Here is a 20,090-nt window from a genome sequence, read left to right on the forward strand (position 1 = left end):
GGCAGCTGTCAATACATGTTGATAGCATCACAGTCTTGGCAATGAGCTGCCATGTCGGCCGTTGCCGGCCGTTCCGTTGAGACTGAAGGTCTTGCCATGTTCTCTCCATCTCCAGTGACTGCGATACCAAATCCCCCCTTGTTGACGGCAATCTGTATCCGAGCGCGTACCAAGTTCTTCCACAAATATATCATGAAGCCAATTGCGAATTAAGTGGCGAATCCCATACCCCAACCCTTTTGGTGGGGACATGGATTATTGGGATCATGAATCATCATAAGGTCCCGAGCAATGCATTCTACTATCGGCATGAGAATGAATGGATATATTTAGGACGGGTGCCCTACATCTACTTTAAAAAGCACCCCCTTGGTGATTAAGCGAAGCACTCTCCTGATCCACAGGGACAATATTCAATACGCTTTTGACAACTACACTTTTGAATCAGCTCAGAACCACGCTGAATTATCTCTGTATAGTACAGTTATTCTTGGCTAGCGCATTCTATTCGGATGAGACCATCCAGCACGTATACTCGGGCTTATCTAAGAACCCGGGAGTATAGTCATGCTAGTTTGTTCGTCTATTTCGCGAGGTTGACCACGACATACATGCGTTTTGCCTTGGTTGCAGCTCTGGTATCAGTGAATCTCCAAAAGTCTCACACACTAGATGTTAATTCGCGGGTTATGACCTTCCATTTTGGGCCATGTAGCAGCCAAGCCTTCTAGTGTAGAGTGAAGCTCTTGGCAGCCTCACCATAAACTCGTATTGCATCCCAAGTTACCGTAGCAGCCAAGCCTTATAATGTGGAGCGAGCGGCTCGGCAAATTAACCTTAACTCATTGCATTCCAACCAAGGTAGCAGCCAAGGCCTATAGTGGTAGAGTGAACTTCTTGGCAACACTACTCATATTCCATTTCAAGCCATGTACAAGCCAAGGCTGGTAGTGTACAGTGAACACCTTGGCAGCTTAACTCACATTGGAATCTGTTAAGGCATAAAGGCCTAGAACTCGGATCACATAGAATTATTGCCGGGAACCGGAGGACTGCGAGGTTTTGTGCAAAGCCACAAATATATGCCACCGATGGCAAAAATGCACGTGAGATTATGTCAGTTGCATATCGTTCAATCTGTCATCGTGCCAGAAAAGGCCCCCCCACGCTCTGCGAACGTCGCAGGTTTCTCGTTAAACCTCTTGGTTAACAAATTTACCGGCGAGCATAAGCGAATGGAGACATGCATCTCATGGGACGACGGCGTTGGGTGTTCCATCTGCCGACTAGAGACAACACTGCCCGGGATGATACCGTCCCTTTGCCAAGTTTGAAAATAGTTGAATCGTAGGGTCACCTTGAGGGCGAGGACTGGGGCGAATTAAGAAGGAGGCTCTTGGCAACGGCTCATCTGATAAAGGACTCTGTTCTGGGCAATGAGGACATCTATAGAAGTATGATACAAGTCACGATAGTTGCGAGGTGGATCAGGCCGGATTGGGAAGGAGGTATTTGGCGACGGCCAGTTAAGCTTAAAAATCCGTGGCCAGATAAGGTAACGGGTCCTATTGGCTCATTTCTGGGTTACAGTATTGTATAGAGCTCTATTTTGGATAGAGGCAAAACGAGCATGATGCGATTCACGATGCTGGATCTTGAATGAGTATATATGAGCATGTTCGCCGTCATCCAGTCTGGGAGTTTGTAGCAGCATCGCAGCCTCATCTTGCTTCGCATCTAGCTTCCTCAACATCAACGCCTCTTTCTCTCACGTTATTGTCTCAGACCGCTAGACATGCAGCTCTCTCAGTTCCTCGCCTTTTTGGCAGCCGTCCTGCCCGTCGCCTATGGCGCTCCCTCGCAGGCCTCGTCCAGCCTTCACCCGAAGATCCTGGCTGCCATGAAGCGCGACTTGGGACTGGACGCCGACCAGGCCACTGCTCGTGTCGCCCGCGAGATCGCCGCCACCGAGGTCATCCAGCAGGTCCGCACCCTGGCTGGTGACTCGTTCGCCGGCGCCTGGGTTGCCGAGGACGGAACCACGATCAACGTCGGTATCACTGACGCATCCCTGGCCGCCGAGGTCACCAACGCTGGTGCCACTCCGGCCATCGTTGCCACCAGCCTCACCAAGCTTGAGGAGGCCAAGTCGGCACTTGACAACATGGACATCTCGCAGGCCCAGACCTTCGCCACCGACTCGGCTGACTTGGGCATCGCTGCCTACTACGTCGATGTTGCCTCCAACAAGCTCATCCTTGAGGCACTCCCCGCCAGCATCTCCCACGCCGAGTCTCTCGCCACCGAGGTCGGCCTTGCCGCATCTGAGTTCGAGGTCGTGACTGTCAATGAGATGCCCACTACCTTGGCCACCGTCCTGGGAGGCGATGCCTACTACATCAACCGCGCTGCCCGATGCTCCATCGGTTTCTCGGTCACCACTGGATTCGTTTCCGCTGGTCACTGCGGTTCCTCCGGTGACTCTGCCACCACCAGCGCCGGTGCCGCGCTCGGAACCTTCTCGGGATCCGTCTTCCCCGGCAGCGCCGACATGAGCTACGTCAAGACCGTCAGCGGCACCACTCTCCGCGGTTACATTGACGGCTACGGATCCGGCAGCTTGCCCGTTTCCGGCAGCACCGCCTCCGCCGTCGGTGCCAGCATCTGCCGCTCCGGCTCCACCACCGGTGTCCACTGCGGTACCGTCGGCGCTCTCGGCGCCACCGTTACCTACTCCGAGGGACGTGTCACTGGCCTTACCCGTACTAGCGTCTGCGCTGAGCCCGGTGACTCTGGCGGTTCCTTCTACTCTGGTGCTCAGGCCCAGGGTGTCACTTCCGGTGGCTCTGGTGACTGCTCCAGCGGCGGTACCACCTACTTCCAGCCCGTCAACGAGATCCTCTCGTCCTACGGCCTCACTCTTGTCAAGGCTTAAGTCTTTTCTGTAAATATTTGATGTTATAAGAGTAGTCTATAGCAATTCTGATAGGTGGACAATATTTATCAATTACTTTTGCATAACAACGTGTGTCTACATAAGAGAAAACCAAACGTTGTGAAATTCAAGTCTTGATTGTGGAGGCACGACCGTGATATGGCTCAACTCCCTTTATGCAGAAAATTAATAAAGTGCATGTTTAATTTGAAATAAAAGTACTCTTATCGAAGATAGCTAGGCTAGTGCCATTATATCCAGAAACCAGAGCCGCAAATTGCTTTGAATCTTGATAATATTTGTCAAAATGTAGGAATAAGTGGAGCGCTTCCGCATGTATATATCTTTGACCATCCGACCTCCGTTAGATGTCTGCAACTCAACTAATACAACAACTATTACCCATACCTACCAAATATTTTCACAATGCTATCAGGACGATATTTCTATACAACCATTTAAGAGAGAAATTATTTTATCAATTACATTTGCAAGTCAAAATATCTATTCTGCAATATTTCCTTTCGGCCTACCTGGATTTTAAGGAGGCGACTTACCCAGGTGCACTTTACGCTGTTTAAATCAATTTGTCTCGACATGCTAGTCTCATTGCTTACACCAATGACCTGTCGGACCTCCTAATTGACTGTTCAAGCCACAGAGGTGGTGCTAGTTTAGTTCGGGTGCTTATCTGTCTCACAGATGAGCAAACAGCGGAGGTTTATATTCGTGGTTGTTGGTGGCGACTGATCTATGCAACTACTAGGCTGTGGTTTAATGCAGTTGAATGTAATGACCCGCGTCTAAACACTCGTATATTCCTCAATAATTAAACTAGTAGACGAGACCACATGGGACCACTACCCTAAACTAAATCGATGCCCGATTGTGAGCCTTCATTGCGATTACCAAGGCCCTAATTGTTTCGATGATCACGCCGGAGCTTTTGTGAAGAATGGGGTGAGTTTTGGTTAATCCTTCTTGGTGCACCTTTGGCTGCCCCTAAGAGCGCACCGGAAAGTACATCAACAAGTTCTGCATTCCAGGCGAACGATAGTAAAAGCGACAATGAAAGCATGGTGCTGAGAGTAGGGTTGTGTACTGGGCTTAGACTAGGGTTGCCGCTTTTGCTGATAGTCTGCGGCCTTGCCACCTGGACGCTGATTTGGGGATTTTCGAAGAAATGACGGCAAATATTTCAATCTGATAGCGCAGCTGTTTCCACAATTATATCCAGCCCCAATCAAGGGCTGTATGTACCAGGCGTGGAGCTGCCACCCTATGGATCACGAGTATTATAGACACACTGAACGCGACGCATACGAGAATTACAGGATGACTCATGACATTTAAAATCTTACGGAGTAATAGTAATACTGTCAGCAGAAAGTGAGCCATCCGTGACAACCAATCCAATCGCTCCACCCGTATAGTCCTCGTCCACTGCCAACAAATCCACCCCTCCAACCTGCGCCTGAATCTTGCTACCTTGGACGGTCAGATTAACATCATACTTTACATCGGGCTTCCAATCAAACGGCTTGCTTGCGAGCTCCAACCTCTTGTCATCTGCGGCCTTGATCAAAACAGCCCGTTTATCTTTGGTGAGCATGAGTGCATAATATCGATTGAGGCCCTGAACTCGAGCCGCCACGCCCATCGGTCCACCATGATTGACAACAAAATTTGACACGACGACCTTGTAGTTGGTCCAGTCCCGCGTTCCTTGGCTCAAGATGCCTTGCCCCCGGTCTTGGGCGAGGAATAATGACGGCCCCATGGTCGTGTGCATCTTGTGGATGGAACTCACCCAGGCCCTACGCCATAAGCTTTGGGACTTGTTTGTTGGCCGCTTCAAACACATGTGAGGCGTGCCGCTCCATCCTAGGCTGTCAAGAAACACGGCACCAGTCAAAGCGGGAGAAGCTGCATTGGAGCGGATCGCCAGACCGATTTGCTGAATTGGACAATTTTGCAGAGTATCAGGGATGGTCCACTCGAGCTTAGCTCGCTGCCCAGGCTCCAGAGTCACGGGAATACTGTCGACAACCGTCAATTCATCATTTTCGTTGTACGCCTTGAGTCTCAGGCAAACTCTTGAGGCTGCCGTGTTTCTATCAGCTGCAAGCAACTCAGCTTTGACTGTCTGGCCGGGATAAATCAGAGGCGAAGCCATCATGTCGTAATGGCGATTTACTTTCAATATGTCGAGTGGCGTAAATGTTGCAGTTGTGACTTCTACAGGGTCGCTAGTGTCGGTCAAGCCCTCTAGGTAGATACCAAGGCTCTCCACTCCAGGGTCTCGGGTCTGGTTGATGCGGAGTAGATTCGGGTGTGCTGTGCCTTGGAAACCCTGGACACTACCGGGAAGGGAGAAGTGGAACTGAGCGCCGGCCTTTGGCGGTTGGATTTGCGGTTGTCCGGCTAGTTGGTGGCCGATATTGGCGAGATCGTAGCTGATACGAGCGGCATTATTGATGGAATAACCACCATCGGCGCTGGAGATGATGGCTCGATCGGCGAGGGGACCAAGCCAGTCCGGACCGCCCTGAAAAGCAGCCAAGCCATGCATCAGAGCGACCAGACACCCCATGTTACCAGAATTGCAGTCCGTATCCCAACCACAAGTGTTGATGATGTGCATGGCTTTGTGAAAGTCGTGACCCCCATAGAGCAGAGCCATGATCATGATGGCGTGGTTAGGAATGACATGGCAAATGCCCAAATACTTGTCATAGCCGTAACCTTCTTCGATCCGTTGGCGTGCCTGTCTCCAGTCTCCGTCCTGTTGCACCCATTTCCGAACGTCGGCGATCATGCGTGCAATGAGAGAGTTGTCAGGTATACTTTTCAGACCGACATCGAGGAGATGTTCGACGTCCTTGGATACAAAGGCTTCAGCCTCCATGGCTGCCCACAGCTTGGCTGCGTATACCGCCTCGCCGTCATGGCTCACGCGAGCCGCCGCCTCCGCAAGCCGTGATGCCAAATCTGGATTTCCCGGCGCCACCATGGCCCAACCGTCAATGAAGATTTGGGCGCCAATCTGCTCCGCTATGGTGCGCCCATTGGTGCTGGCGGCACCGCTCTCAGGGGCACGAATTCCGTGCTTTAGATTGAGAAACGCAGTATGCTCAGTCGAGATGCCATTTCCACCCCACCAGAAGATGCTTCGACCTTCGATGACCTGATTTAACCAGGTCTTGCCAACCTCTTCCGATGAGAGCTCTGCGCGCACGCCGTGCTCTTCCAATGCTCGGACAAACGCAAAGGTGCCCGATACATCGTCATCGATGACGACCAGAGGCACGTTCAGTTTGTCGTGCACATAATAGTCAATGTCTCCCAGTTTGGCTTGAATTTCTTGGTATGTCCAATTTTCAAACGGCCGGCCCAGGTATACGCCAATGAGCTTGCCAAGAACGCCGGCATAGACGCGTTCTAGATAGTCTTGAGGAAGCGACGACATATTGAGGGTCTGTTTCAATCCGAAATCATGTTTGACGGGTGATTGCTATGTTCTATTAATCGATCGCTGGTTATTTGGGATCTGACGTACCTACTATATATCACGATGAACTTGTAACACAAACTTCCCCTCCCCCACGTGATTGAATTGTAGAGTTGGTGGTTGGATGGATCCATGGTGATTTTCGAGCGCGGGGAATGTCGTACAGTGGTGAATCTGCATCCCGACGGACAAAGATTCCGTGCCCATCTTGGCGAGATATGCTAATCCCTACCAAAACACCTACAGCTGGTTTCAGTGGCGGGGAAAGCGGCAGCTTATCTAATGGTGGGGGATAGATTTGATATCATCCTCCCCAGTAACACCAAGTTGGGGATTCGTGGGGAAGGGAATATCCAGTGATTCCCTACAAATATAGTTCAAATCCGCGCCCTGACCCCTACTGGGCAGTAATCTCTACACCGATAACATTCACTTTGGATTATCATCGAGCGGCTCAAGACTCCACCCTCTTGAGATAAGAGTCGCACAAGCACTCAGCATGGCAACCGGGTATAAGTATCCACACTGCTGGTTGCCTTTTGGCAGATGCCAACCCCAACTACCTCTCATTCCTTGAAAGGGAAACTTAACTGTGTGTAACCAATTTTTCGAATCACCCGGGAAGTGAAAATGGCGCCCCGGAAACTATCGCGACTTATACCGCGTGACCAGAGATGGCTCATCGTATGCTTGGTACTGGTCTCAGTAATCGATTCCGTGGTATGTTTTGACTTCTCTGGGCAGAGAAGCCTTTGCTGATCAATTGCGTCTCGGTGCCATCTAGCTCGTCGGCTATGACAGTTCGCTTATGGGCAGTCTCAATGTCATGCCCACCTACAAGAGCTACTTCACCCTGACTACCGCCACGACGTCCCTGAACACGGCCATCTCCTACATCGGTGGTGCCGCTGTTGCACCCTTTGCCGGCCTCTTGGTCGACTGGCGAGGCCGGCGAGAATGCGTGTATTGGTCGGCTCTCTTTACCCTCATTGGGGGTCTGATCCAAGGATTCTCGAAAAACATTGGCATGTTCATTGCTGGCCGATGCATCGTCGGCGGAGGCATGGGGCTGGCTCAAACAGCCGCCCCGACCCTGGTTGCCGAGACTGCTCCCGTCAAGTACCGAGGCCTGGCTCTTGGCATGTACTACGCTTGCTGGGGTGTCGGCACCTTGATCGCCGCTGGTGTCTGCTACGGGGTGAGTTCAACTAAACCATCTGAAAGAATAGAGCAACACGCTGACCATATCGAAATATAGACCCAAAACATTGACTCTACGTATGCCTGGCGCATTCCCAGTCTTCTCCAAGTTGTACCAAGTCTCGCCTGCTTTTTGATATTGCAATTCGTCCCCGAATCTCCCCGCTGGCTCATTAGCCGCGATCGCCACGACGAGGCTCTGGAAATTCTCAACATTGTCAATGGCGGTGATACCGACGAATCGCAGGTCCAATACCGGGAGATTGCCGATACCATTGCCCTTGAGAAGGACCGCAACTTGTCCCTGTTCCAAGCGCTGTCCAAGAAGTCCAACCGGAAGCGTCTGATGCTGACATCCACATTTTCCATCATTGTCATGCTCCCAGGAACCAACATCATCCAGTTCTACTTTGGCGACATGCTTACGGGCGCGGGCATTGAGAGTGCAAGTTCGCAACTCCAGATCAATATCATCCTGGCCTCCTGGACACTAGTTGTTTCTATCATTTCATCCTGGTACGCCGACTGGCTAGGCCGAAGATGGTTGTGCGCCATCAGTCTGGCCTTGCAGAGCGCTTGCTTGTTCCTGTTTGGTGGACTGACCAAACTGTATGGCGAATCGACTGACACTGGTGGAATTTATGGCACCATTGCCCTTATTTTCTTGTACAATGCCGTCTATGGTTGGGGAATCACACCGCTGACTGTCTTGTATCCCCCCGAAGTCCTCTCTTTTGACATTAGAGGCGTAGGTATGGGTATCTACACTTTTACTACAAAGTGCTGCGGTATCTTGGCGGCAATGGCTGTACCCTTTGGTCTGGAGGCCATCGGGTGGCAATTTTACATGGTCAACGCGTGCTTTGATGTGGTATTGGTGGTCTTTGTCTTGGTAACTTGGGTGGAAACACGAGGCCTTGCTCTTGAGGAAGTCGACAACTTGTTCGACAGAGAGAAGCGTGCAACGGTTGTCGAGCACGTCAAAGCTGAGAAAGAAGGCCTTCAATATACTGAGACGGTGGTATCAGGTCCCTAGAGCGACGGCGTTAATGGCCTCATTAGATCTGCAAATCTCTTCAGCAAGCGCGTAGTACTCGGACGAAATTAGATCTACTACAGTTGCAAAACAGGGAGCGAGCAGATATCAACATTAAGAACTAATGGATTCCCACTCGAATCTGAATATAACATTGTCGTTGATGATCACTTACGAAATGAGTTATATTGATGAACATGAAGATGTTGCCATAGGTCAAGTAGATTCGGCCGAGTTAGTAAAGCAACAGGACTTAGTGTTCGATTGGCCTTATAAGTGTGGTTCTGCGTTGCGGCGGCAGCAAAGGTGGGGTCAGGGCAAGTAGCCACCAGACCAAATACCAACACAATACCAGTATGTTGCAGCACTTGATAATAACATTGGCTTCTCTGCACTGATAATAGATAGACTTAATGCGCAATTACCCAAGAATACAGATGATTTAGTGTCGCCCGGATAGACTGTTTATGGCTCTGGTACCTTATTGATCGCTCAAGCTGGTCGGTTATACTCAAAGTTTAGTTGATGCTGGGGAGGGTGGGGGTTAGCAAGGGCCTATAGCTCTTTGAAGTGCACGACCAGCTCTGCCAACTCCACTTTTGGATAAGTAAGCCGTGAGCAAGTATTCCAATTCTCATAGCTCTTGGCGAGACTTGTCCAGTACCCATGAAGTTGAGAGATTGTGTATCAGGATTGAATGAAGAAAAGCAACTAGTACATAATTACCGTTTTGCAGAGCCAACAATCTGGTCTGCGCTGGACAGGCCTGACACACCCATACCTCAATGTGGCCATACTTTCTCAAGAGATCAAAGGTCAATCATACCTAGGTGTGGGCAGTGATGCTATCACTATCAGCTACGATTGATTTGGAGCTCTTGCTCAGATTGATGCATGATATAAGCCTTTTGAACCAAACGGTGTGTTTCGTAAATCACTACTTCCGACCCCAAGCATCTTCCAGCCCCTTGACCAAGAATCCGTCCCTTATAGGGTCCTCTGGCTCTTTAAGGAACGTTACCGCGCCTGTATAAAAGGCCTCTCCCTCAATCCGCACTACGACCCCCTTCGTGGATAGACCATGGCCACTTGCAATTGCCACCTCCTCTACATTCGATCCGATGAATGCACCACGCCCATTGCTAGCCGCCGACACAAACGAGTTGAAAGCGTGCCTCTCAAATAGCTGGCTTTCGCCCTTGGCATGAGCCAAAGCCATTCGCGCGGCTACACAACCTCCAGTAGGCGATCTATCAATCTGCTGGTCGGCAAAGAAGCAGAGCCCGCTCTCCGTGGCGGCGACTCCATCAACTTGGGCGGTGTTTACCCTATCCACCACCATGACTCCGTATAAGTACCACGGGATATCCAAAGGCAGAGCAATCTGCTCAACCAGGTTCTCCGTTTCCGCAATCTGCGCCTTGACGATGCGGGTCACTCTGTCGAATGTTGCCATGTCTCGGTCGGCCAGGCCTCCGGCAAATCCCAGCTCGGTGGCGCTCACCATGCAGAACCACGCACCACCATAGGTCACGTCAACGGTTACTGAAGTTCGTTGACCCAGCTCTGGCCACCGGAGATATTCCGGAATCTCCACAACCAGGTCCAACGCTCCCGCAAAAGATGGCACAGACAGGATCGACACGGGTCTCGAGGGATCCGACTTGGTGCCGTCGGGCGTTGTGGGAACCCTGAGACGATTGATGCCGCAAGGCGTGTGCAGGTTCACAGTGGTTGTGTGTGTCTTGGGGTCGAATTCCAGTGTGTTTCTTAGAGGGAACACATTGAGGTCATGGGTGTCGACGAGGAAACGACCCAGAGCAATGGCAGCATGGCCGCACATGGTCGAGTAGCCTTCGTTGTGGAGGTAGAGCACGGCAATGTGCGCTTCGCCGGACGAGATGAGTTCAGAGTTGCGCACGATCAAGGCGCCATACATTCCATCATGACCCCGGGGTTCCAGCATGGTCAGTCTTCGGTACTGATCATGTTTCTCAGCATACTCCCTCTTTTGCTCTAACAGTGTCCCCTGGAGCTGTGGGAAGCCGCTTAGAATGATGCGAGTGGCTTCACCCGTCGTGTGCATGTCGATGCATCGTATCGGGTTGAGCGAGGAGGTATTGCTCAGAGATTCGTATAGATCCATGGTGAATACTGGTGGGCGATAGTCTATGCGAACCTGTACAAAAGAAGGAGAAGATTGCAGAGTAACATAGACAATGATTGATCATGCAGAATAGATAATGTAGATGATGCCGTCACACGGAACAAATGAGAAGGAGCCGGAATCCAAGCCCGTATATCGGGCTCGGTTCCGTGATCCAACTAAAACAAGTTTGTGCTATCTGTTAGCACGGTGCGGCTGTGGCACTGCCTGCTGTGGGGGAGTATACTCGCTATACACTCGCGTGGTCCCACTATCCGGTGCGCCGGTCCGGTGCTGCGATGGAGCATTTTCCAAGTCCATTGACTCCCTGGACCTGAGTCACCATGCGATAGTGGCACATGCATTTGAAATGTCAAGATCCCGTATCGGTGCAAGGCCGAAGGTGGCCAGGGCAGACTCTGTGAAACATGTTATCACAACATTCGGCGATCACTCTCGGATACCGCTTGAGGTACACACTCTTAGCGGTCGCTTGGCTGTCGCACATGCGGACTGCCCCTATACCCGGGCGCCTGCACCCGCCCCAGTCGAATCTGTCCAGTGTCGCTCCATCTGCCATGCATGGAGCAAATGTAGCAGTTGCCTGTGACGGGGCATCAAGCATACCTGAGTAGGTCCGTTAGTATTGTTTCCCATCAAATAAGAAGCAGATTGTCATTATCATCACTGGTGGGCAGCTCGTACAACGGGACAGCTATACAATCGCCGTGATTTTCTGCTTGTTCATACCTAGTGTTTACTATGGCGACCTCCAGTTCACAGAACAGCTGTACTCTAAAATCGGTTCAACGTCTCGCCGCCCTGATGCAGGATAATGAATCAACTGAATCATTCTGGCTCGCACTATCGGATACCCTCGACAAGACCTTTTCCCACACTTCATGCACCGTCCTGTCCTACAATTGCGACTCGCGCCTTCTCCTGCGACTGTACAGCTCCAGGCCCGATGTGCATCGGCCTGGTGGATATAAACAAGTGACTAGCAGCCACTGGTCCCGGACGGTCTTGGATGAGGGTCGAATATTGATCGGATCGAATCGCGAGGACATCAAGGCGTATTTTGCCGAATACGAAGACTTGTGGGCGAACGGATGGGAGAGCATTCTTAACATCCCAGTCAAGAGAGACGGAAAGACGATTGGGACAATCAACATTATGAATGCTTCTGGAGCATATGACAATGCAGATCATGCGACTGCCATATTATTTGCACAGTTGACAGTTGCCGCTATCGAGCGAGCCACCGAAAGAGAAGGCACCTCGCTCACAGAATTCAATCAAACGGAGGTTGGCATCGTATGAGTACGTGTAGAATACAGAATCATTGTTATATGGCCTGGGACACAAGTACTGATCAGTGACGCGTAATACCTCCATGAGAATTTCTAAGCATTTCAGCTTCTAATTTGTTTGATTACATCACTATTTTATAACCCTATATACTATGACTAGATACATGCGTTGCTCGAGGAGTATTCTTGTTGTCCCACTGCCAAATACATTTTAATGAATAGAAATCTCATCATGGAGCCTGCATTGGAAATATTGCTCTGTGGATAGAGAATGACACCTTGCCTCAATGCAGCTTTCATGTGTTAGCGGGAGCAGGTATTAGATTAGATTGCTCTGCTGTACCAGGCACTCTCCTCTAACCATGTAATTCTGCGTCTTATGTGCTGTACCGAAAGGTCTTGTCCTCCAAATCCGTGACATCTGCACCAAACTCGTAGTTGTTCACCTGATGATTTTCGCACATCTTCTCTCTGCTTTTGTTCCGACGCGCTGCAACAGTCCAGTAAACAAACATGAGGATAACAAAGAGGCCCCAGGCTGTCAGAGAGCAGATGAGACCATTTGTATACCTCGGCGCGTCCACTGAGCTCCAAAGCTGGGGAAACGCGATGCCGCCGGCGCAATATCCTACAAAATATAGCGTGTTCACGATGGATTTCTTCGTGTTACCCTTGACGTTTGATGCGTTGAGGCTCATCGTGATAGTAAAGATACTAGATCCAGTACCTCCCTATTTATCAAACCATGCCTGTTAGTCACAGAATGTCCGGCCATTTCTTTGCAATCTTGCAAAATCGTTTCTGAGAGATAGGAGATAATCCAAGAGAAAAATTAAAAGCAAAGCCAAGTGCTTGTACTTACCAACCAGGACCCAACAATGATGGGCCAGCCTTGGAATGGCAGAGTCAAAAGCATGATACAGCCAGCGATCGGTACCATGATCAAGCCCACAACCACGAGGCAGCGGTTCCTGGGAAACAATTTGCAGGCAATCACGCCAGCCCAGATTGCGAGGATCTGGACAGCTCCGGCTGGTGAATTATATATAAGCGTTTGTGCCGACGTGTATCCTAGCCGCTTGATCATGAGCGATGCGAACTGGTATGGCGTGCGGGTTAGTAGTGGAATGCTAAACGGACATATATGATGGCGGACTAGAGAAACTAACCGTCAAGACAGGGGCAGGAGCCGTGACCAAGACACCGAAGAGGAACGCAGAGTACGAGTTAAAGTCCACCATTGCTTCCCGCAATTGCGCCATGGAGAAGTCGGTCTTGTCTCCGCCGTCATGTTCCTCGGCCAGTCGGGCAGCGGCCGCAACTCTCTCGTCTGGCGTCAGAAACCAAGCCGTCTGCGGATTGTCGGGCATGAGAAAATAAAAGACAACACCAAGTGCCGTGGTAAGGCCTCCACAGATGAGAAAGAGGACCCTCCACTTTGCTAAAGCAATGTGATTATTTTCGCCAATTCCGTACATGAGGAGTGCACCTAATGTCGAGGCGAGGCCGTTGCAAGTGATCCAACAACTATGACAAGGGTAAGCTTCTCGTCGGACGACTGTTTTGATCGTTCTTAATGCCTACTTACCCTATTCTGAGTGGGTGCTCACTCTTTTTGTACCATATACTCGTGATGGTGATGAATGCAGGGCTGACTGCACCTTCGGTCACACCTAGAAAGAATCGCGCCACGAGGAATTGCCCGTAGGTTTTGGGAGCAGCGAGGCACATGCAAGCGATACTCCAGATGACACTGTGGTTCCAGCAAATCAGCATCTCCATTGTACATGGTTTTCATTGGTTTGCATGCACATACATGGTGATACCAACAAATCTCGAGAGAGGGAGCCTGGACATGAGATATATGATTGGGAATTCAGAGACGAGTTGTCCAACGTAGAACATGGCAGACGTCCAGGAATACTGCGTCCCAGCCAGATTCAAGTCTGTGACCAACCTGTAGACTGAGGCGTAGGCGAGACTTTGTTTATCCAAATCTGAGAAATGAAACTGTTAGCAAATACTCAACCACGAGCTTTCTCATGTATCGAGTATGCCTTGTTCCCCTCGGTTTTTCTGGGCGATTCTACTTACACTGGAAGAAAAACACAAAACACATCTGTCAAAAAGGCCTGAATTAGCATTCGATACACATTGTACTCCGGATTTACTTTTCTGTTTACCATTGGAAGAATGATGAAATCCGTCTTTCGAAGAACTCTCCTCTTCATCGCTTCGTCGACTTCACTCATCTCGCCTGACCCAACGAGGTCATTGCTGCATACACCGAGAGAATCATCAACGCTGGTAGGACCAAGAGCGGTCTTGTTCTTTTCTGGATTCAGCATTACTGCGGACAAAGCTTGATGTGATGGGATTTATGCAATTCACAACAGCTAATCCTGGGCTTCTATAGTTTCCGTTTCGTGATGATACCAGCATTTTAGAAAGCATACACCAAGTACATTATATAGGGGCTGGATACTTTCTTGGCCTTCTGATCGTTATCGCTGTAGTCGATAAATTCTATCAACATCCCGGACCCCATGGACTGGCAATCAAGCCACTCATTTCAGCCATGCTATCTTCACCTATCTACGATATCGCTTTGCGCGTACAACACTACCAGAGGAGCGACAACGCAATTCACAGCCTGGTGCGTAGCTCCGGATCGTGTTGCGTAGCGGGTTGCATCCGGCGCGCCAAGACCGGGTACGCGTACCCGGGTCAAACCATATGGGGTGGCAGGCGAGTCAATCACAGTCCTTACACGACCCATTCTTGATAAGACGCTCATCGGGAAAGTGTTCATTTTTTGGCCTGGTTCCGAAACGGTTGCCTTTAAGAAATCTTGCAAAGACTATATTTTGGAATGTCAAGATCCACGTGACTGATTTGAGAGAATGTACACTCAATCCTGCAAAAACATCAGCCATCGTTGTCGAAAGCCAAATATTGTGCCCCAAGAACAATGACTCCCGAAGAATTCCAGAAGTTCACCAAGCCTTGGCTCCCTACGACCAAGGCACCGTCTTGGATTCTTGAGAATGCCAAGATTGTTGACACAGTCAACGGAGCAATCATAGAATCTGGGTCTGTCCACATTGCGAATGGCATCATTGCCAGCATTGCGACCGAAGGTCAACAGATAGAGGCTCCTGAAGGGACAACACGCTTTGACATAGGTGGTCGATACATCTGCCCAGGGTTGATTGACTGCCATGTCCACATCAACGCCGTACCGGGAGACCTCGACCTTCGCCAGACCATGGCAACACCGGAAGACCAAGTCAAGTTTCGGATGGCATACGTCTGCCGGGACATGCTGTACCGGGGATTTACCACTGTGCGCGATTGCGGTGGTGCACCGTTGGCGCTGAAGGAAGCCTGTGACGAGTGGCTGATTCCAGGGCCACGTCTTCACATTGCCGGCCACGCCCTAAGCCAGACAGGTGGTCACGGCGATTTTCGCAACGCCCACGATCACAAAGATTGCGCTTCAGGATTTGTCAACGGCCTCGGCCGCGTGGCCGACGGTGTTCCCGAGTGCTTGCGGGCAGCAAGAGATGAGATCCGGTGCGGTGCAGATTTCCTCAAAATCATGGGCGGCGGCGGCATCGCCAGCCCCACGGACAAGCTCGAGCATCAGCAATACTCCCCCGAAGAGATCCAGGCCTACGTTTCTGTTGCTGAGAATGCCGGCACCTACGTGACGTGCCATGCGTACACGCCTCAGTCCATCACCAGGGCAGTGAGCAATGGCGTCTTGGGCATCGAACACGGCAACCTAATCGATCGAGCTTCTGCTAAATTGATGGCGGAAAAGGGTGCATTCTTGACGCCTACGCTGATTGCACTCCGCGCCATGGCGGACGAGTCCTTGTTCAGCTTTCTTCCTCCGGAGAACCGTGAGAAGAACATCAAGGTCATGAAATCTGGTCTCAATGCCCTGAAGCTTGCATACGAGGAAGGAGTGACACTCTGCTATGGATCAGATCTTTTGGGGCCCTTGGGAAATTACCAAGCTCAGGAGTTTGAGATTAGGTCCCAGGTCTTGCCCGCAGCCGAGATTCTAAAAAGTGCAACGGTCAATGCTGCTAGAATGATGCGCCTGCAGGATGTAGGTCAAATCAAAGTTGGCTTCCAGGCGGACATTATTGTGATCAATTCCAACCCCCTCGAAGATATCAAGGTCCTTTCGAGGCCGGAAACGGAGGTCACTGGAGTTTTCCGAGCAGGCCGGCTGTGCAGAGATGATTCCAATCTGTTTGGTGGGGGGTTACTAGATAAAATTGCCAAGCTCTAATTGTCACTTCTCGTAGTATCTGATGAAATAAATCCTGCGCTCGGATGAACAAAGTCGCTCTGAGGAGATGACAATCATGTATAAATAATAGAACTCGGAAGAGGTAGTACTCTCCCATTTCTCAATTCCAAGCAATAGCTTAGTCGACTATATATGACTATACTAAAGAGGAAAAGAAAGAAAAAATGGGGGTTTTCAATAAAAAAAAATAGTTATAAGCAGGCGTGATATGAATATGGGTCTTTAAGCATTCATTTGTTCAGCTACCACGCACTTCTGACCTGCCAACTAACACCAACTAAAATCATTGCGCTAGCTGGTACTACATCGCTACCTACCTAAGTCCACTATCTTACCCTATATTAGATCGTGTCATCGGCGAGTTGTATAGCATACCTAGTAGACGCAAGCAATTTTCTGCGAGGCATTTTACAACTATAGTCTATGTCAAAATCTGGTTCACAACTATCGCTTGTGACTGCGCACTGAATTAGCGTTGGAGACACACACCAGACAAGTCACATCATGTACTTACCTAGTACGTTCCTAGGGAGGTTGCTAGGATCTAGCATCGGGTCAAGATAAGATACAACGCCGCGCAGCAAGCCAATAGATCTGGATCTCTCAGTAGCTTAGCACATCTCCCTCCGCATGGCCCCAGTTCCGCCCATTGACCACCACGGTTCTCAGCTTCCGCCGGATCTGTGTCTGTCTATTCGCATGTGAGATTCATCACCAGTACCTTGTACAGTGAATTGGTCACATTAACGGCAACACAGCAATCATGCCTTTGGCGGCTCAGCAGCCCAATGTCCACCTATCTCAACAGATTCTGGAAGCTCCGCCAACTCCTGTGCTCCATAGCCGTAGTGCTCCAAAGCCAGGTGGCCGGAAGCCCCGTCCCAGAGTACCTGAAGAGAGAAGAAAACGTACTGCACGAGCGTAGGGCCCCACCAGAGAACCTTTAGAGCCCTTACAGAGTAGCTTGCAATGCTGACTTGAGCCTAGTTGTAATGAGTGTAGAAGAAAGAAAGAAAAGTGCAACGGCCAGCTCGGTTGTGGACGGTGTGCTCGGCTGGGTGTGAGATGTCAATACGAGACCATTCGCGATTCCCATGATGGATCGACTATCCCGAAGCATCAGCAGCAAAGCACCGGTGCTGGGGTTGCGCCAAGGTAGAGTGTCTTCACACAATGCTTCCTGGCCAGTATGCCTAGTACTAATTAATCTTCATGGCATAGATCACAAAACCCCCAAGACAGAATGGGCAGTGCAGAGAGGCTATACTGCATGGAAAAAGTCTTGGCACATTACTTTACTGGAAAACCATTGACGGACCAGGAACTTCGCAAACTTGCTGCATCAATACCGGAAGAGGGTCCACTAAACCGCTCAAGCCGGGACCAAGCTGTCATGATCGATGGATTATCTACCGAAACTGTGCAAGTGGCAAAGACCCAAACACACAGCCTGGACAACAAAGAGACTGGTATGTTTGACATCCCTCTAGGAGCTCTGACGTAATTACCGGGTACTCATTATCATAAGAAGGCTGCTGTCAAGACCTGTCTTTACATGCCATCATGTGTACGATCAGGTCTGCCATCGACGATGACCCAAATCTAGACTCATCCGAGGTAACCATTCTCTTGACCTGATATAGCAATAAGACTGACCACCATACTTCAGGTTACCCAAAAAGAACTATATGCTACCAATACTGATGTCTCCCTGGATACACAGCTTCAACTTGACGCTTTGAATGATGCACTCAGTTGCTTACCCCCTCAACCCATTGCAAAGTTTCTACTTGAGGTTTTCTTTCGCTACATCCAGACAAGCATATACTACGTCGAGGAAAAATGGATCTACGAAACCCTGGACCGCTGCTGTTCTAGATCACTGGATAATGGACCTGACGACAGCCCGACCGTTTGTATTTTACTCATGGTCATGGCGTGCGGAACTCAATTTGCACATATGGAATCGTCCAGCATTTCTAGAGATACTACTCAAGGTCATCCGAAACCAAGCCACTTCTCAGAAGACGACATTGGCCAGACCTTTCACGGGGCGGCTCGCAAGTTGCTTCCGTACATCATCGTATCGCCCTCATTTCAGTCTGTGCAGGCACTCCTCATGATGGCCACGTATAACTTTTCGTTGGATCCGAGCGGCACGTCTTATGCGTATTTGAGCCATGCCCTCAGCCTTGGAGTCGAGCAAGGAATGCATGACCAGAAGTACTACGACGCAGAGCCAAGCAAGACCTTGGCAGAAGTTAAGAGGCGGGTTTGGTGGACAATCTACATCTTGCAGATGCAACTAAGCATCAAGTATGGGCGCCCTCATTTCCTGGACCCCTTCGATGTAACTGTCCAGAGACCGGTCGATATCCCGGAGCTACATCCCCTAAAGGAGGTTTCAAGCTTTGAAAATCAGCTCGGCCTCATCAATCTTACGCTCATGACACAAACCATATCTAAACAAACGGCATTGCTTCGAAAGTCGAATGATTCGGCTCACTTCTTCAAATTGCTCACTATTCGAAAGGATCTTATCAAGTGGAGGGAGCCATTGCATTGGGAGGTAGCCTCGATCAAGCATATGGACTTGCGAAGCCTTCGAAATCATATCCATTTGAGGCTATACTACTGGAATACGCGTCTGTCTCTAGGCCAACCATTTATGCTTGCGTCTTCATCACTCGCTGCCTCGTCGGAGTCCGTACCAGAGACGGCACAGTTCATCGGTCGCGCAGGTCTTGTGAAAGACTCGGTAGACAGTGCTCTGGAGATCATCAGCCTGTGTCAGATGCTGCGCGACCACGTTGGCTTTGCGCGCGCGTCCTATGTGACCGAGTTCATGAGCTGCTTCACGGCGGTTCTGGTCCTGTTGGCACAAACCCTGGCACAGCCGAGCCCCTCTATCCGTGAAGCTCTCTCGCGGGGCCTTGAGTTGATTAGGACAATGTCTACTGGCTGCATGTTGGCAAGATCCGAAGTAAGTATCATAGAGGCATTGGAGCGGGCCGTTATTCGGCTCCAAAATGTTCAGAGGCAAAGGTCCTCTCCCGGCGCACCTAGTCAGGTAGCCCAGGAGGCTACGAATTACGACACTTTCAAGACCTGGACCCGTCTTTGGAAAAGTACCTCTGGTCTCACACCGCCAGAGCAGACTGCAACTCCTCATGCCACGGGCTCTTATGACAATGCCCAAAGCCTACAGCAGGATTTTGGTGAATCGGCAGATGGAGATATGTTCTATGGACTGCTGCCAATGGAGCTGAGTCAATTTGATGTGATACCCTTCTTGGACACCGGTTTTGATTACGAAGACGCAAGTTTTAATGCAGAATAATCGAACGGGAATTTATCCGAGCTCTTGACTTGGTTACTCTGTCCTATTCTTTTTTCAGTGTGCTCTACCGTGGTGTTACATTGGCAGCTCAACTGAGTGGCTATAGCATCGTGTCTGTTGACAGCCAATCAGGATCGAGCATAGAAAGTATTGGAGCCATCCGGCGTGAGTCACCACACCGAAGGTAGCGGTACCCGCAAGCTTCAAACATGAATACGGCTTCAATTTATAAGTCCTTCAAAATGTGTTTGATATGATGAGATTTATGATTTCTCTTTTCCA

At 50.1% G+C, this 20,090-nt stretch overlaps 8 protein-coding genes across 8 annotated transcripts; 5 read left to right on the plus strand and 3 right to left on the minus strand.

Moving 5' to 3' along the window:
- Nucleotides 1–1,795: 1,795 nt before the first annotated feature.
- PFICI_09224 (uncharacterized protein) lies at nt 1,796–2,935 on the plus strand (the record flags this gene model as incomplete). The annotated part of the gene is made up of 1 exon (XM_007837805.1): nt 1,796–2,935. The coding sequence occupies one exon, from the start codon at nt 1,796–1,798 to the stop codon at nt 2,933–2,935; it is 1,140 nt and encodes a 379-aa protein (XP_007835996.1).
- A 1,357-nt stretch (nt 2,936–4,292) lies between these two features.
- PFICI_09225 (uncharacterized protein) lies at nt 4,293–6,404 on the minus strand (the record flags this gene model as incomplete). The annotated part of the gene is made up of 1 exon (XM_007837806.1): nt 4,293–6,404. The coding sequence occupies one exon, from the start codon at nt 6,402–6,404 to the stop codon at nt 4,293–4,295; it is 2,112 nt and encodes a 703-aa protein (XP_007835997.1).
- A 672-nt stretch (nt 6,405–7,076) lies between these two features.
- PFICI_09226 (uncharacterized protein) lies at nt 7,077–8,682 on the plus strand (the record flags this gene model as incomplete). Its single annotated transcript, XM_007837807.1, has 3 exons — nt 7,077–7,166; nt 7,231–7,644; nt 7,705–8,682. 3 exons carry the CDS (start codon nt 7,077–7,079, stop codon nt 8,680–8,682), a joined length of 1,482 nt encoding a protein of 493 aa, XP_007835998.1.
- A 937-nt stretch (nt 8,683–9,619) lies between these two features.
- On the minus strand, nt 9,620–10,828 carry PFICI_09227 (uncharacterized protein; the record flags this gene model as incomplete). The annotated part of the gene is made up of 1 exon (XM_007837808.1): nt 9,620–10,828. The coding sequence occupies one exon, from the start codon at nt 10,826–10,828 to the stop codon at nt 9,620–9,622; it is 1,209 nt and encodes a 402-aa protein (XP_007835999.1).
- Nucleotides 10,829–11,590: 762 nt separating this feature from the next.
- PFICI_09228 (uncharacterized protein) lies at nt 11,591–12,151 on the plus strand (the record flags this gene model as incomplete). Its single annotated transcript, XM_007837809.1, has 1 exon — nt 11,591–12,151. The coding sequence occupies one exon, from the start codon at nt 11,591–11,593 to the stop codon at nt 12,149–12,151; it is 561 nt and encodes a 186-aa protein (XP_007836000.1).
- A 367-nt stretch (nt 12,152–12,518) lies between these two features.
- PFICI_09229 (uncharacterized protein) lies at nt 12,519–14,489 on the minus strand (the record flags this gene model as incomplete). Its single annotated transcript, XM_007837810.1, has 7 exons — nt 12,519–12,872; nt 13,004–13,240; nt 13,311–13,668; nt 13,730–13,894; nt 13,958–14,138; nt 14,236–14,260; nt 14,325–14,489. 7 exons carry the CDS (start codon nt 14,487–14,489, stop codon nt 12,519–12,521), a joined length of 1,485 nt encoding a protein of 494 aa, XP_007836001.1.
- A 623-nt stretch (nt 14,490–15,112) lies between these two features.
- PFICI_09230 (uncharacterized protein) lies at nt 15,113–16,447 on the plus strand (the record flags this gene model as incomplete). Its single annotated transcript, XM_007837811.1, has 1 exon — nt 15,113–16,447. The coding sequence occupies one exon, from the start codon at nt 15,113–15,115 to the stop codon at nt 16,445–16,447; it is 1,335 nt and encodes a 444-aa protein (XP_007836002.1).
- A 1,264-nt stretch (nt 16,448–17,711) lies between these two features.
- On the plus strand, nt 17,712–19,808 carry PFICI_09231 (uncharacterized protein; the record flags this gene model as incomplete). The annotated part of the gene is made up of 2 exons (XM_007837812.1): nt 17,712–17,937; nt 18,112–19,808. 2 exons carry the CDS (start codon nt 17,712–17,714, stop codon nt 19,806–19,808), a joined length of 1,923 nt encoding a protein of 640 aa, XP_007836003.1.
- Nucleotides 19,809–20,090: the final 282 nt, after the last annotated feature.

This window comes from Pestalotiopsis fici (assembly GCF_000516985.1).
Source record: "Pestalotiopsis fici W106-1 unplaced genomic scaffold PFICI_Scf_6, whole genome shotgun sequence".
In the NCBI taxonomy this organism is placed as follows: Eukaryota; Fungi; Ascomycota; class Sordariomycetes; order Amphisphaeriales; family Sporocadaceae; genus Pestalotiopsis; species Pestalotiopsis fici.